At 40.1% G+C, this 16,288-nt stretch overlaps 1 protein-coding gene across 5 annotated transcripts in view; it reads right to left on the reverse strand.

Annotated features, from left to right (window-relative positions):
- Window positions 1–587: 587 nt before the first annotated feature.
- The window catches only part of mctp1a (multiple C2 domains, transmembrane 1a), a 151,877-nt gene continuing 136,176 nt past the window's right edge, over window positions 588–16,288 (reverse strand). For all 5 annotated transcript variants that reach the window (XM_028457220.1, XM_028457222.1, XM_028457221.1 and 2 more), the window contains 4 exons: window positions 15,853–15,962; window positions 14,169–14,278; window positions 13,971–14,068; window positions 588–3,469 (listed from right to left, as the gene is read on the reverse strand). In XM_028457220.1, the coding sequence (XP_028313021.1) occupies window positions 3,398–3,469; window positions 13,971–14,068; window positions 14,169–14,278; window positions 15,853–15,962 (390 nt within the window). In that variant the 3' untranslated portion in view covers window positions 588–3,397. The remainder of the gene's footprint in view (window positions 3,470–13,970; window positions 14,069–14,168; window positions 14,279–15,852; window positions 15,963–16,288) is intronic.

Raw genomic sequence — 16,288 nt, forward strand, 5'->3', positions numbered from 1 at the left:
TCTCTCTGGTTCTTACTTCCTATATATAAATAGAAAGATAGCATACATCCAACATGCAGGTTTTGTGTGGAATGGTCAAAAAGTGGACACCATCTTACTCAGGACTCCTGATTATTTCCATGTTGTGTGTAGTCAGACCCAAGTAAAATGGCAACCAAAGTGGAGCCATTTCAAAGGGGTTATATTCTCTCTCCTGCATATTAATATTGTTGAGATAGACAATGTCATGCATTTAATAGTCTTCTGGCATTCGAAGAATCTAAAAAAAAAAAACAGTTTTTAGTTACTATATGATTTTTATTTTATTTTTTCTATTAGTCTAACAACAACAAAAAATCACATTAATTACTATTTCTATGTGCTCGAGTCTAGACTTTTCTCAAATCTTCTTGTATGACATGTTTCTATTTAGGAGTTTTACACACATTTACTGTATATAAAATAAAGCCAACTTTTAATAAAAATGTAATGAAATGCAATACAATTAACACTTAGTTAACCTTGCTGCCTTTTAGTTTGTATGCAATCAGTTCAAATACATGATAGGTCTTATTATAACAGGAAAAAAAACATTCACAATCACCAAAGATGATAAAAAATATTTATTTTTTTTTTATATCTTTTTAAAATAACAGATCAGATACATTTCATTTCCCATTATGGAGACACACAATATACTCTCTTTGATCCCCCTCTTGACCCTTTTTAAAGCGATCCTTTTCTAAAACGTCATTGGTCAGAACTGGGCACATAAGGGTGATGTCACAGGCAGGCAGGATTGCAGGCAGAAAAAGACAGATCTTAAAAAACGAGGCAGGCATACACCTACTTTTACAATAATAACATCAACAGGCATACTGTATAAAATACCACCGTAAAATGAGCTAGTTGGCTATGCACATTTGAAAAATAAATAGTTTTATTTCATCTCGGTGCAAATAAAAGTGCTGTTTCTCGCTTTACAACCATCAGTCTGATACATTCTTTTTATGTGGTCAATTCTCTTAGTATCATACAAAATAAAAACAAAAAAAAAACTTTGGTTTCCTTTCAAATGCAACCAAACTCACATTTTTTTAAAAAAAACAAAAAAAAAGGGAAACTATTCGGATGAGTTACAACAACACAAAGTCACCACATATTATTGCAGACACATACGTTTGGGGGCATACAACCAGTCTCTTCAGGTGTTATTGAAAACCATCCCTCATGAGTCTCAGACTGTTTACTGAGGAGGCTTTAATCAGTTTACTGCACTGGGAGGGACAGCCTGTTACTGTCTTTTTAAATAGTTTCTTTAAAAAGAATAAATAAATAAAGCCCCACACTGGCCCTTCAGAGTGACAGAGCTGAGCTTGTTGATATTTAAACATAGAGATGAATGGTTCAGAGGAGGGAGCAGGCGATGGTTAGCAGCAGACAGACAAGACAAGGGAAAGAGGATGACAAAATGGCAGCGATAAAGACAGACAGATACGGGCAGAAAAACGGACAAGTAGAGATTTAAAGGGCGGAGAGCGAAGGCAGAGATCAATAGGATGAGAGGACACTTCCTCGATTGTAGACAGTGCTGGGATCTTTCAAGAGATGCTCAGCAAGAAGCCCAGGAGACTCAAGCTTCAGACAGGGTCGCAACCCTGCTCACTGACGACGGAGGGAATCGCAGGGAGAGCAAACGAAGGGAAAGGCATGATATGGGGAGTTTTGGGGCATCGCAAAAAGCAAAACAGACACACAAATTCCTCTCTCCTCATATCTAAGGTCATGGTCCCCACCGAGCCTCGTCCTGTCACACAATGACTCGCTGTTCATCTAGCATCTCTGCAAACTCTACACCAAATAACAGCTGGCACTTCTGCAGCACCACACACACACACACACACTGCAGCAAGGCATCAGTCTACAGCTGGAGGGAAAAAATGACTGTAACACACACATCAGCGCTGAGACAAGCTACACGTCTTTGATTGCATAAATGCGAATGCACAAACACTCGAACGCAACACAGTTCACACACACAAACCCCCCCTGTCTCTGGAAAAGGCTGATCAAAGTTGAGCTGTGGGCACAGGAGGTGGGGCAGATGGAGAGGGCGGCCAGCCTGGGGCACAGAATCAGAGCAAGCATGTTTGGTTTGTGTGTAGCATCACTTTTATGTGAGTACTTGTGCCTCGGAGTGAAGCGTGGTAATGTTTTCATTTGTGAGCAAATAGGTACGGTAAGTAAGAGAGAAAGAGGTCTCATACAGCAGCGTTGTGTTCATGTAAGAGCATCTGAGTGTGTGTGTGTGTGTGTGTGTGTGTGTGTAACACACAGAGATGAGAGGAATGGAGACCAGTGTTTCCAACAGGATCAGGGCTGCGGCTGCCTAAAGGCGACACTCTGCACCGACTGTGTGACATCTATATTAAAACCATGACAGCAGACTGAGTTTACGGCACCTCCTCACACACAGAGGACGAGTCACCATGACTGACGAGGAACATTGACACTACTTCAGGAGGTTAGGGAAAACTAGGGATGAATTATCTGCACATTTAGGAGTCGTAACGGTTTGGTGGGTGTTGCTCTGTTTCCCTCTGGGTGCTATTCTATAAAGGTTATGTAATTAATATCTATTTTTAGAGGCTAAGACTCGCTTTTCATTGATTGGATACCCCTAGGGTTTGATTCTTTTTTCGTTGTTGGAGTGAGATTTTGAGTAAAAAGCTAATTTGGCCGTTGCTTTAAAACAGAGAACGATACCTCCACAAGCTTTCAGCCTGTTGGTCCAGATTTGTGCTTGTGTAAAGGACATTTCTGGAGGCTAGCAGCATAATTGCTAATGAACTTGGCCGGCTCAGTTAAGTGGAAACTGTCCAAATTACTGCCAGTGACCATAACAACATTACTAAATCCAAAAAGGGAGGAAAACAAATGTTACCTCAGTGCAAAAACAATTACAGAGTTTAAAAAAAACACAAGTATTTCCAAAAAAACATGAAATGACCACAACGTGAGCTTGAAAATGTAAAAGTATTGCAGAGTGAAGATACAGAACGTTATAATAAGGCTTGTTTTTTCTGTCTTTTTGGGACAGCGTTCAACTCTTTTTATCTATCGAGCGACACTTGTGGTAAACCGACAGTCCTCCTGCTGTCAGAGTGTCGAACAGAAGAAGCCAAGAAGCTGGCATAAAGGTCATTCCCTTCAGTCTTGAAATAAATAGAAAACATACAATGACAAATTCAGAACGCTACAAAAATGACACTTAAAGAAGCTGCACCATACAAAATAAACAATTAGGTAGAGAATAAAGAAATATTAGAAGAAAAAAAAAAAGGAATAAAAAGAAAACAGGTGGGATAGCTGAGCTGGGATGTCTGGTCTGGATGAGCTGGTGGGTGGACACAGTCATCTACCCGAGGTTGTTTTTCTTCCTTTTATTTGGACTGGGGTTGGGATCCAGTTTCAGCTCTCGGTACTGCACCTGTTAAAACACACACACACACACACACACACACACCACCCGGTCAGGTGGAAAGAGCAAAGGATGCTTGAATAGCACAGAGACCCTCCAGAGGCTCCAGTCCAGCTGTGTGGAACAGTGGCCTCAGGGAAGGGATTACACACTGATTACTTCACAAACACACACACACACACACACACATCCATACAAACACACAAACACAGCTCCACGCGCACACAAGTTCATGAGTAGACGTAGATACACACATACATCCACAGATGTGCAACAGCGGCCTGAGGGAAGGGATCACACAAACAAACAAAGAACAGGGCAGGGGCTCATGGGAAAGCTTGGAGAGACAACAGAGTCATCTCAGCATAGCAAGATGGTGAGGAGAGAAGGAGCAGCAGGACAGGGAGGAGACAAACGAAGAAGATGGAGAAGAAAAAAAAGAGTCTTTAAGAAGGCATTATCCCAGACAAAAAAAATAGCTGTTTATTTGTTTAAAAACAATGTATGATTTGCCTTTTCAAAATTCAATTCAATTTAAAAACAGTACGAATATGTTTTTAGGATTAGGTTTCTCAACAACAACAACAAAAAAAGCCCCTTGTGCACGTTCTTCAGTTTGTTTCTTCATTCTTCTTCTTATCAACAATAATAATATTAATAATAATCTATGAATGAAATCTATGTGTCTGTTTGATCATCTGGAATCTTCCAATTGTAATTGTTTGGATTTTTTTAGTTAACCAGCTTGCCAGACAGCACACAATGTTATGACTCGTGTTTGTTTTTATTTTAAACTACATTGACCACAGGTCATAAACCTGAAACAAAATAAAAACAATATTACAATATATTCTTTGAATATTACTATGCATAAACAAAGAAACATATTTATTATGTAATACCACTTTAAATCTGTAATACCACCTTAAATATAACAGAGCAAGTTCAAAATAAACACATTAACTACATTTCCCAGAAAGCTTAGTGTTCAGTGAGCATGGGCATATTTAAATGTTAATTCATTTATTAACAATAAGTCAGAGAAATTTAAAGCATCTACAGTATCAGCTACTGTATATTACATGTGTACATGATGATGTGTTTAAATCAACTCATTTTAGTTCAGGGGCCAAATACGAAGCTGTTTGATCTGAAGTGGGCCAAAAACTTTACGTGGGAAAATGTTTAAATTCAACATTATTGTGCCCTACTTCCACGTATACAAAAAATACAAAATATATAAGAAACTGACAATATTCAAGCAATAAGTGATCGTATCAGTTCCAGCAGGATGTTCACATTACATTTCCTAGATTTTGTAACCAATTTCTATTCAATTAAGGGAAATATTATGTAATAATTTGAGAGAAATTGAAGTGTTTTGTAAGAATTTTAAGGTGTTTTTCCAACAGGTTAACATTATAAGCACTGGGAAAACTGTGAGCCACAGCAAATATCATTGAGTTTCATTTACACAATGATTAATGTTTTCTCTGTCATTTTTACTTTCTCTCGTGGGCCGAATTAGATGATTCAAAGGGCCGGATTTGGCCCCCAGGCCATGACTTTGACACGTGTTTGCACACAATTTAACACAAAAGTTTTTTTCCCTTCTGTCGTCCTCAGCACAAGAAAACAAATAAGCAACTTCTGCACAGTAAAAAACAACTTTTTCCCGACTACCAGTATTGCCGCCATTCCATCCCTAAACACTAAAACCGGAGAGAGTAGTACATTATTTTGTTCAATTTTGAATTCAGTGATCACCATGTGTTGCCTGTTTCCCCAAAAGAATGCGATTCCCACCTGACGTGAAGCGCTTTGCAGAGACGGTGAGCAGATCTGTAGAAGAAGCTGTTCCTGTAGTCAGTGATGGACACTCAGACGCTACAGCATCACAGTGGCTGAGCATCAACAGCCGGAGACTGTCACTGCCACTGCAGTCGCTCACTTTTAAGTGTACACATGCCGCGCGTGAGCACACAGATACAGTAGCTATAGCCTCGACAGTTTCATGACGCTGACAAGCACTAGCCACTGAATCTGAATACTAATAGGGGGAAAAAAAAACACTAGACAGTTGCAGCACCAAAGAGCCAGTGTCACCAGGGGGATTCCTCCAAAGTTTAGGCACTGTAGGCTACTCTGTTTGTCTTTCTGACTGACACTTCCTCTGATTCTCCAGGCAGACAACAAACTGACATCAGTATGGTTTCTCTGTTATATCTCTTGGAGGGGTTTGTTTGCCGTGGACGGAAACAGTTGTGTCTTTTGTTGCTTGCCGGGAACAAGCCTTTATCAACCATCTTCTACCTGGTACCGATGTCTCTTTAGTGAAGCCTTATAGTCCACTGTTGTGCAACAAAATCAAGGATACTAGTACAGTGGGATCACACACACATCTACTAACACAGTGGGGTATTTCTCATCCTGTGCCTCTCAGTGGTGGCCACCAGTGTCCCGTTAAGGTGCTTACAGAGTAGTTAGGCCAGCATGTGTTGCTCTCTACGCCTCACTAGGCAGCCAGACTGCACTGATTCCAATCTGGATACTCTTCACTGTCCATAAGGCAAACTAACATCCTCTCCAACAGCTGTACAAATATGTTCATTGGTTACAGTTAGGATGAAGTAAGCCAGGGCAAGGGAGGAATGATCCAGGTGGAGTGAGGAAAGGAAGATGGGAGGTAAAACAAAGAGAGGACCGATGTAGACAAAAAGGACAGAGAACAGACAGTTCAACAATGATTGAGTCAAAGGGTCTGGGTGAGTCTGAGGGAAATCTGTGGCCACTTGGGTGATGACAGATACTTCTCTTGTGTGGGTGTGGATCTTTTATCACACTTGCCAAGTAAAGCTGATAAGGGAACAAAAACCTGGGGATGGAGATGTGGTTCCGTCTGTGAGCATGTGTGTGTGTCCTGGCACGGACCCCACATCAATAGCAAAATTGCATCAATTGATGAGTCACCAATGACTGAGAGAGAAACTATAGTTAACAAATGACTTTAAAGGTCCCATGTCATGCTATTTTTCACCCATCTCCATTTGTTCTAAGAACACCAAAAACATAGTATTTGAGGTTTATTTAGACAGAGCGTGGGGGCGGGGCGTTCGCCGGTACATACACAGCACTGTGCGAAGGACGTCAAAATGCTCAAATTTGCGTCAAATTCGTCATTTAAGTGGGAACACGTCATCAAATTGGAGAGATGTGTTTGGGCTCACCCTGCAGTAAGAAAGGAGCAAATCACTCTCTAACTAACGATTGAGGGAATCAATGAAAAAAACACTTTGGCATGTGTATGAAGCCCTAATAGCACTTTATGATGTTTAAAGCACAGAAACGTTGATTTAGCGTAACATGGACCTTTTAAAGAGTTACTAAACCCCAATACATCTTTTTTCTGCTAAAAACAAATGTATTTGGGTATGAAGTGTCGATTGATTCTTGTCCAAATCTTGACATTTTAGTCAAGGTGTTTCGTCTCGTCTCTCGTCATCTACACCTGCTTTTTCCTGTAAAGGGTTGCAGGAGATGCCTATCCCAGCAGAGAGAGGGCATAAACAGTTAAAAAAAAACCTGGATAGGATGCTAGTCAATCGCAGAACTTGACAGAGACAAGTTTGGAGTCACCAGCAGGGCTTGAACCCACCATTCCTGCACTGAGATGCACCAATGTAACCTTTGAAGTATTTCAATATGGCGTATGTAAGGCTACGTTCACACTGCAAGCCTTAATGCTCAATCCTGTTTTGTTTTTTTGCTCAGATACAATTTCTTGTTTGGAAGTTCACATCACCATTTAACATGTGACCTGTATCAGATTCCAGTGTGAAATGTTTGCAGCTCCGAACTGACCCACACGCGCAAAAGAACAATAAAAATGACGTCGGATGCCGCACGTTGTTGCACAAATGTAAACATGGAGGAAGTTAAAAGAATGAGCAGGTGCAGAGGATTTGAGGATATAGACAAAGAGCCATTTTTTATTTTGGTTTTTTGAAGGGCAGACATGCTTTTAAACACAGACCAGTTACCGTCTGAATCTTCAAGCTTTGCTTGTATGGAAGTGTCACCCCACATACTTATTAGGTCCAAGACCTCGCTGTCCCTCCATTGACTTGCTGTGTAGAATGATGCTTGTGTCACTATAAAGTGGCGTCAACGTATCAAACACGCATTAAAGGTGCAGTCTGCAACTCTTATAAAAGTGACTTTTTGTCATATTTGCTAAAGCTGTCACTATGTAAGGACAGCTTTACATTAAACTAGTAGTTTGTGTGAAAAAAATAGGCTCATTCAGTCCAACTGAGTACAAATGAATTTCGCTATTGGCTGAGAACGGTTCTTTATAACATTTTGGTGGCTTCTTAGATCACTGTTGGCCCCGCCCCTCCTATAAAAAGTAGCACCCGTCAATTTTGCTATCTGTGGTGAGTAGGTTGGATTGAGAAGATTGTGAATAGAGAGGTACAGTGAGTATTGAGCAGCTAGTTAGCATAGCATAGATTGTTCTTTGTAGATTTAATATTATAAACAGTGTCTTAATTGCTCCAGGAGCCCCGCCCATAGTCAAGGAATTATTTAATTTCCAGCTTAGATGTACATCAGCCCAAACCTGAGGTGTAGTTACTCTTTCAAAAAAAGTGTTTTTCTTTTTTTTATTCCATTTGTTTGCTGCAAGCATTACACAAGCTGAGTTCCCAAAGTAGGACAGGTATTGTGCAGGATCACATAGCTTCAGTGGTCCCATTACACGGCCAAACGCCTACAGCTGCAAGAAAAAAAAAAAGTTTTGCACCAATTTAATTCTGTGCGTTGACGTTCCTGTCCAAACAAAACTCTTTTGGAGCTCAAACAAAAACTTTGCTTGTCAGTAGAAAGTACGTATTTGTTTCTCCTGAAAAGTAGCGGAGGGGAACAACAAAAAGAAATGAAGCAGGAAAAAACAATATTTCAATCAAACGCGAGCTGCCAGCCAGGAAAAATGGGGCTCATGCATCTCCGGCTCAATCCCACCTTACAGGTGACAGGCCTGCCTGATGCTACACCCTTGGCTCCCGATTCACCTTGCATAATAAAATCCATGCGCGAACACACACACACACACACACACACCCCACCCCACCAATGCACTCAACAAAAGCTAGTTAAAGTCAAAAACAAGGGGAAAAAGGCAGAGGAGGCGAAGTGAAAGTGGGACGTTAGCAAAATGAAAGAAAGTGGAATTGGGTGAGAGTAAAAAGCGAGGTAAAGCAGCAGGCACGCAAGCAATTTGGTTCACGAGCAGAGAGTTTAAAGGAAACATCGGCAGGAGAGGCAGTGGGTAAAGACCCAGCGCTGCTCAAAGGCTGCGCCACCCTCGCTCCCAAATGTTGACAGTACAAGTGCAAAACAGGCTTTGAAGTGCGCTCAGCTGAAGGGGTGCCATGCACCGCGTGTTGCTTAGCGGTGATACCCACAAAGCATCCTGGGACCTGCCCCTCTCTCACTGTCTCTCTCCCTTTTCACAATGAACCTTTGACAGTGTTATGATGCCTGTGTGGGCAGACAGACAAGGCGAAACCAAGGCGTGTGACAGTGAGCAACATGAAAAATTAAAAAGCTAATTTGTGCATGAATAAATCAGTTTCAAACAAGGTAAAAGGTCTTCCTTTGAAATCTCCATCCCTTCTTGCAGAGAGCACAGAACTTTGTGGATTCATCTTAGACGACAACTAATGGTGCATAAGGGTTATTAAATGTTCCCAGAGAAACACTGTTATGTACAGTTCAGGCATCTGCACTAGGGAGGATTCAGCACTCACATCTATTGTTGTGTAGCAAAAAAAAAACGATTGTCAAGGTGACATAAGCCATTAAAAGACAACTTTTAAAAAGATCACTAAGCAAAGAAACTTTTGCCTACCACAGCTGCTACACAACAGAAGTGAACCAAGTATAGTATATTCCTTTTTAAACTATCTATCTGTTGATTTGCAAGTATATGGTGATGGATGAGATTAGGTTGTGTGAGGAAGTTTTAATTTATTTTGCATTTAATTTATATATTTACCAATTGATAAAATCACCAGTTGCTTATTTTCTGTTTAAATGTCATGATTCCATCTTCCATCTTGATTTAGGCCCACGTTCTAGTTAAAAAAAAAAAATGATGGCGCCACCACCATGCTTTACATAAGGTGTATTATTTTCGTCATGTGCAGCGTGCAACTTTTTTTGTTGTTTCTGTTTTTAAGGCAAAAAAGTCTAAATCTAAAATCTAGATGAAGATGTCATGTACATGTTACAGGAAATACATTATTAATGGTTGTTTCTGAGCAGCGTATACATCCAACATGTAACCAAATTTGTCTTTTTTTTTTTTTTCAAGAGTTTTTAGTCACCTAAATTAAGTTTGTAAAACAGAGAAAATATTTTTTCCTTTGTGTGTCATTCAACTTTGAACATTTTCATCTTATCACTACAACTAAGCGATGAGTTTACAATTAATATCTTAGTCAAACACATCTGCCACATTTCATGAACAAAGATAGAAGTGATTTGTATTTTTTTAAAAGGGAAAACATTGTTTCTGGATTAACAAATACTTCATTTACCCATCATCACTCACTTCAGACCTACGTCTGGTTAGGAGCATCTGGCAATCCTTGGATCTTTAACAATCCAGCCTTTGCCCAAGTAGGTTTAAGAGGTTCTAACCCCAACATAAATGTTGGTTAAAAATATTAACCTGACTCCCCACTGTTCATTAAAGTTAAACTGGAATTCATGCCTATTTTGGTATTGGGGATTTGATCCGGCTTCTTTACACCAGTCATAAAGAGCCACTTGGCATGCTAATTGCCTTGGCCCTCCTTATGCACTCCCGAGCTCACATTGCTAATGGTGTCGTAAAACACAGTAGTGCTCCGACACCTCCCAAACGCCAAGTAGGGAATACTTTGCACTATAAAGGTGCTTAGTTTGGTCCTGTTTAAGAGGGCATAAAGGATTGCCTGATAATGACCATAAAGGCAGCTTGTGGTGGTAAAAATCCTAATCAGATACAAGAAACGGTTATCAAGTGTCGTCTTCACTCACAAGTGCACACAACGCCAGTCTTTAAACATGACTGCTCATGGAGTGAGATAATGATTTAAGTAAACTTTTCAGGTGGTAAAAATCAGTTGCAGCTTTTTGCACGGCTGGGGTTTGGATTTTTAAAAGGTGTTTGGTTGTGCTGTTAGGGGCCCAGCGCTAGTGTACGGGGATGCTAACTTTGCTAAAACCTAAGTTTCCTTCTTCATACAGTACGGCTTCTGTAAAGTGAACATAAAGTTTGTACAACATGAGTCCGGACTATCAGTAGCGATGAAAAGAGACAGTCCTGAAGCTATTCTGCACCTCTAAATGCTGCTGCTTTACACCTATACACGTTGATGGACTGCAGTCCCAGTGTGGCTGCCCTTTGAATATAAAGCCATTAGAACCTCATCAGTTCGGCCTGAAGCACCTCTAAATGATGCGGAACAGCACACTGAAAATCACATGCACTACTGCTCAGTGTGCAGGATGAGTGTGAATTTGTTTGCGTTTCTCTCTGTGTGTGTGTGTGAGACCAAAGTTCACACTAGGTCCCTTAAATAGCACTTCATTAGTCATCCTGGGATCAAACTCTATGGGTCAGTGCTCCAGTGCCATAGGTACCATGGACACATGCTTGAGAAGGGATGATCCTTTTGCATCTGCTAAAGATGGATGAGGTCAGACGATGAATCTACGACCCGACGCAATAACAGGATGCACCGCAGTGTAGAACGCTGAGGTGCACCAGAAAGTCATAAACACCGTCAACACCAGGGTTGGGGGTCAGTTGTAACTGTAATTGCGTAATTGGTAGGTAATTACAATGTTATTATAATTGAAATTGTAATTGAAAAAATAAAAATTGTGATTGAATTGTAACCGACTTCAGATAATTGACGTTGTAATTGTAATTTTCATGAACATTTTATAAAAAAAAAAAAAAACTAATTAAACGCAAAACTGGGGGAACCATGTTACAGTTCTATGGATTACACATAAATATGTTTCATATCAAGTTTACCTGTCACCTCTATTGAGGGTCACTTTAATATTAAATAATAAAAAATAAATGACAGACAAAAAGGCTCAGATGCAGACACCAAAAAAGATTTTCATTGATTAGGAAGCCTAATAAGGTAACCAAGAGATGAGAAACAAATTAGATGATAGATTAGGGTGATCAGATTTTTAAAACTCTAAACCAGGACAGTAATTTAACCTAAGAAGACAATAGATTTTCAAAAGAAACTATTTGCATACGTTTTTATTTGTAATGAAAAAGGTCACGTAAATTACATTTCATTTTTCTTCCATTTGGATGAAATGTATTATTGCAACGACTGAACCAACCAAATTTAAAGTGGCCATAAGTTAAAAAAAAAAAAAGAAGAAGCAGCAGCAACATTTTAAGTTAACATAAAATTGTTGCATGTTGAAGGAGAAAGCATGAAAGGAAGCAAACAATACCATCGACCAATCAGCATCGAGTTGGAAGACTTTTGAGCATTTTAATTGGTTTATATTGCAAGCGCTACTATGGCAACTGTTGTGATTGACAGCTCACAGTCAACAGAGATCACGTTGTGCTTCTAGGGTTTTTTCTGTCAGCAGAAACAGACCAGACATTACTAATAAACGGGACAAACGGGACTGAACTTGTGAAAAAACCTTTGGGGGAAATGGACCGACCGGGACACGGGACGTAACTCTGAAAACCAGGACTTTACCGGGTAAATCGGGACGTTTTGGTCACCCTATGATAGACAATATAGTGTATTTTACAGCTGCTTTAAGAGATGGGTAAAACTGACCCATTATCATAAGAGATGCGAACAGAACGCTAACACACGAGGAAGGTTAAGATTTATGGGCTTATTTATGGAAGGCTTAGTAATTGTAATTGAACTGTAATAATGGAGAACGCAATTCTAATTGATTACAATAGAAACATAATTGTAATATTAATCGTAATTGGAAAAAATGCTGATCACTGTAACTGTATTTGAGTTGGAATTGAATATGGATAATTGAAGACGCAATTGTAGTTTAAAAATGTAATTAACCCCAACCCTGGTCAACAACTTTTTTTGAATATTACGAATTATGAATACAAATACTCATTAGTATTTTTATTCCTCTTAAAGTAATTGTGTCCCCTTGTCTGATTTGTATTAATTCATGCTTCTGATCTGAGCTTTGAAACTCCACATAACCATGAGAACAATTACATGCCGACAGCTGCAGTAATAACAGTTACAGTAGCAGTAAGAGCTCCACTTATACAATAGGCACAGCTCCAAAAACAGCCCAGGAACCAGACCAGAGCAGCCCCCTACTTCCCCAGTCAGCAGGCGCTCATTAGGTGCCTTGTAAAGGCCTCGTACCTGCCGGGCGTGGGCCTTGTCCACTGCTCCACTCCACCCCGCTCCAGGTGTATAAGGTGGCAGCGCTTCACCAGAGGGGACAGCTTGGGCTCATTTAAGAAGACGGCTAGTTGGCCTATGCCTGCTGCTGCAGCAGGCTCCCGTAAACTAAAAACCTGTAAAACTGCAAGGGGGCCAAAAGGGGGAGAACACGAGGGGCTGGCAGAGGTGTGCAGGGGCGCAAGGATTATGACCCTGTAAAGATGAAAGACGTGGAAAGTAACGAGCGATCAAAGAGGAAGTCTGTCAGCACGGATGTGGGAAAAGAATTGGTGGCATCAGAGGCCCTGGGTCACTTATGTGTTTGTGTATCTACGTGCACACGTTTATGTGAGTGTGTGTGTGTGTGTGTATGTGTGTGTACATAAAGCTTAGCAGGGGTTAACAGCCACGATGGACACCATTGGTGTCAGATAATTCAACTACTTTCACACGCGGTGGCTTAATTGCATTTTAAGCTGCTCTTTGTCTTGGGGAGCATAGTGTGTTACACTGGACAAACACGCGCGCGCACACACACAAAACTAAACAATATTTCACTAATCAAACATCTGTACACTTTGCTATGCCACAAAGTTAATCTAATCTCATGGTTAATGTAAACGCAAAGCCGCGTGGGGCTGGTTAACCGATGGTTTACACTTTGTTCCAATTACAAGCATAGCTGGGGAAACAACGACTAACTGTAATTGTGTGTGTGAGTATGTGCATGGAGTCAATCAACCTAGTTACGTGCTGGGCACTACACTCACTTAACCTTGTTATCTTTCTACACAGTTCCAGCCTTGCATGTGGAAATTGAATTAGACGAGGAAACTATTAATACAAAAACACAGAAAACAGAATTGGAGTAATTAGAGTAGACATCTGCAGGGCTCAAAAAGTGGAGAGACAGTTTAGCTAACGTCAGAGTGTGGAACCAGATGTTGAGAAAAGGTAGAAAAGGTTCAAAACATAGTGAATTAAACAAAATGAGTGAAGACCATAGAATGTGGAGATAAACGATCTTTACCCACCACTTGTACATCTGAGGGCACTCTGGAAAGAAAGTCTAGTAGTTCATTGTTATCAATGGTGTACGGGTCGCGCAGCTTCTTGGTGAATTTATTCACACCTGTAGAGAGAAAACCAAAGAGACGGTCTTAAATATCTGTACATTTACTATATTAGTTTTGACAAAAAAAAAAAAAAGATAGAATATGACATTAGCTCACCCCAAGCTAGCACAATGTATCGCAGAGGTATGAAATATATGATGATGGTGGCCACGCCGAGAGCCACAATGGCTAGCCAGCTTAAGAAAGGCACGGTCCAGTTAAATGTGCTGCAAAGAGAAAATCATTATCGCTTACTTTTTGGTTTACATTTTTGCTAAATTTAAATATTAATCAAGTCAGGTACACCCAGGGGTCACGTTAACCCATTACCTTCCATTGTTGACGTAAAAAAACAGTGACAAAAATCTGAAAGCCATCTGTCATTTTGATCACTTTGCAATCCACACCCCTGACAACTTAGAAGGGAGTGAATATATTAAAGTCCCATTTTTAATAATGCTAAATGCAACAACACACCCTAAATACCACAACATATTTTACGTTATGTCTGTCTTTACGTTACATTTTGTATTTGAATGTTGCCCTTGAGCGTTGCCGGCCTGCCTTTCGGAGGATAACCATATATGGGTTGTGACACGCCTAGATGCTCTTTCACTGTAGTGTCGATTGCTCACACTGACGAGGCCTATGGAGTTAGTTAGCATCATCATTATTGTCGTTACACAGATGACTTCATACTGTGTAGCTAATTGCTACTTTTGCAAAATGAGTTTCCTCATTTACAGAGAGCCAACATTTGGTCAGGCACAGAAGTCCTCACAACATCTATTTACCATAGTAGTCATAGTCATGTGTTGTGACGAATCCAGTGGCCTGACCAAAAAACAGATGCTGTGCGGAAGTGAAAATTGTATGTTTCATTAAAAATTACAAACAAAATGATTATGGTTTGGCACTTTTATTACCAGGTATCAGTATGATTTTTCTTTTCTCTCCATACAGTAAGATGGTGTTAAAACATAAATGTAAAAAATTGGACTTAAATGCTGCAGTATTTCCTGCTACTGAAGCGAGTGCTTGAGGAATCATGAAACCCATTGTTCTGATCATTTCACTTGGAGGAATGTTCCCTGATTTCAAACTTTGGCAGAAGTGGGGCTTGTAATTGCATTCTGTGGTGTAGCAGCAGAGCACGGATTCAGCATCCAAACAACATCAAACCTTATGTCAATAGCTTTGATTTGATTACACACATAGATTCTCTGTTGAAAATGAATGAAAATTAAATGCCATTAAAGATTTCATTATTAGAACTATAAACATATCGGCTAAAAACAGATTATGATTTTTTTTTTTTTAAATTCCCATCAGTCAAAATGACAGGCAACAGTAAAGTCTATCGCAAACTTTGGGTACACCATATAATTTTTTCCATTTTTTTTTAATCAAACCTGGAAGGTAAAGTTTAAATTTAAAACAATGGCTGAATTGGCTGTTAGTTTATTTGAATTGTCTCACTTTTTCTATCCATCTATAGTGATTAGGATGCAATAGTGTGCAATAAAGGCCTTTGTACATGGGTACACATGCAGTGACGTGCATTCTGTACAGGATCAGTTAAGATATCTCCCAAGGTTAAGCAAGATGTAACCAACAGAAAGACAGACAGCCTTTGTGTTTGTGCCTCTGGGTTGGGTGTCACACTGGCAGTGTTTCCTGAGAGCAGCACTAAGTTATACTGGCTGGCAAAGAGAAGCGAGTCATCTTGGCACAGTGAGGCAAAAAAAGCACCAGGACGTGCAGAGCGGGCCAAGCGCCGAGCAGTGGGTTTAGGACTTACTTTTTTATCCTCTCGCCATAGGAGGCCACTTCATCCAGTGCATTCTGCACGCTGATGCACACGTCCTGAATGGCATAAAGCTTGTTCATGAAGCCCTTTCTCTCCGAATCCTGCATGGGGACAGATAGAGATGTACGCAAACGGGAGAAAGGAATGCAAGAAAGAAGGGGTGAAGAAAAAAAAAATTGAGCCACAGCAGGGATAATAGGAGAGAGAAAAATAACAGGGTCTGGATACAGACATCTTTGTGAAAACAATACACTTTAAATGGTGTCAAAGACTTAGAGTGACGAGCCAAGTCACTGCTTATATGCGGCATCAAGTGACAAAGTGCTTTATTTCGAGACAGTAATAGAGATATAGAGTTGGCAGTACTTTTTCTCCTTCCAAATGCTTACACAGAGAAATGAAAAAAGGTGGATAGAAAGGGAGAATT

Source organism: Gouania willdenowi, chromosome 9 (genome assembly GCF_900634775.1).
Source record: "Gouania willdenowi chromosome 9, fGouWil2.1, whole genome shotgun sequence".
In the NCBI taxonomy this organism is placed as follows: domain Eukaryota; kingdom Metazoa; phylum Chordata; class Actinopteri; order Blenniiformes; family Gobiesocidae; genus Gouania; species Gouania willdenowi.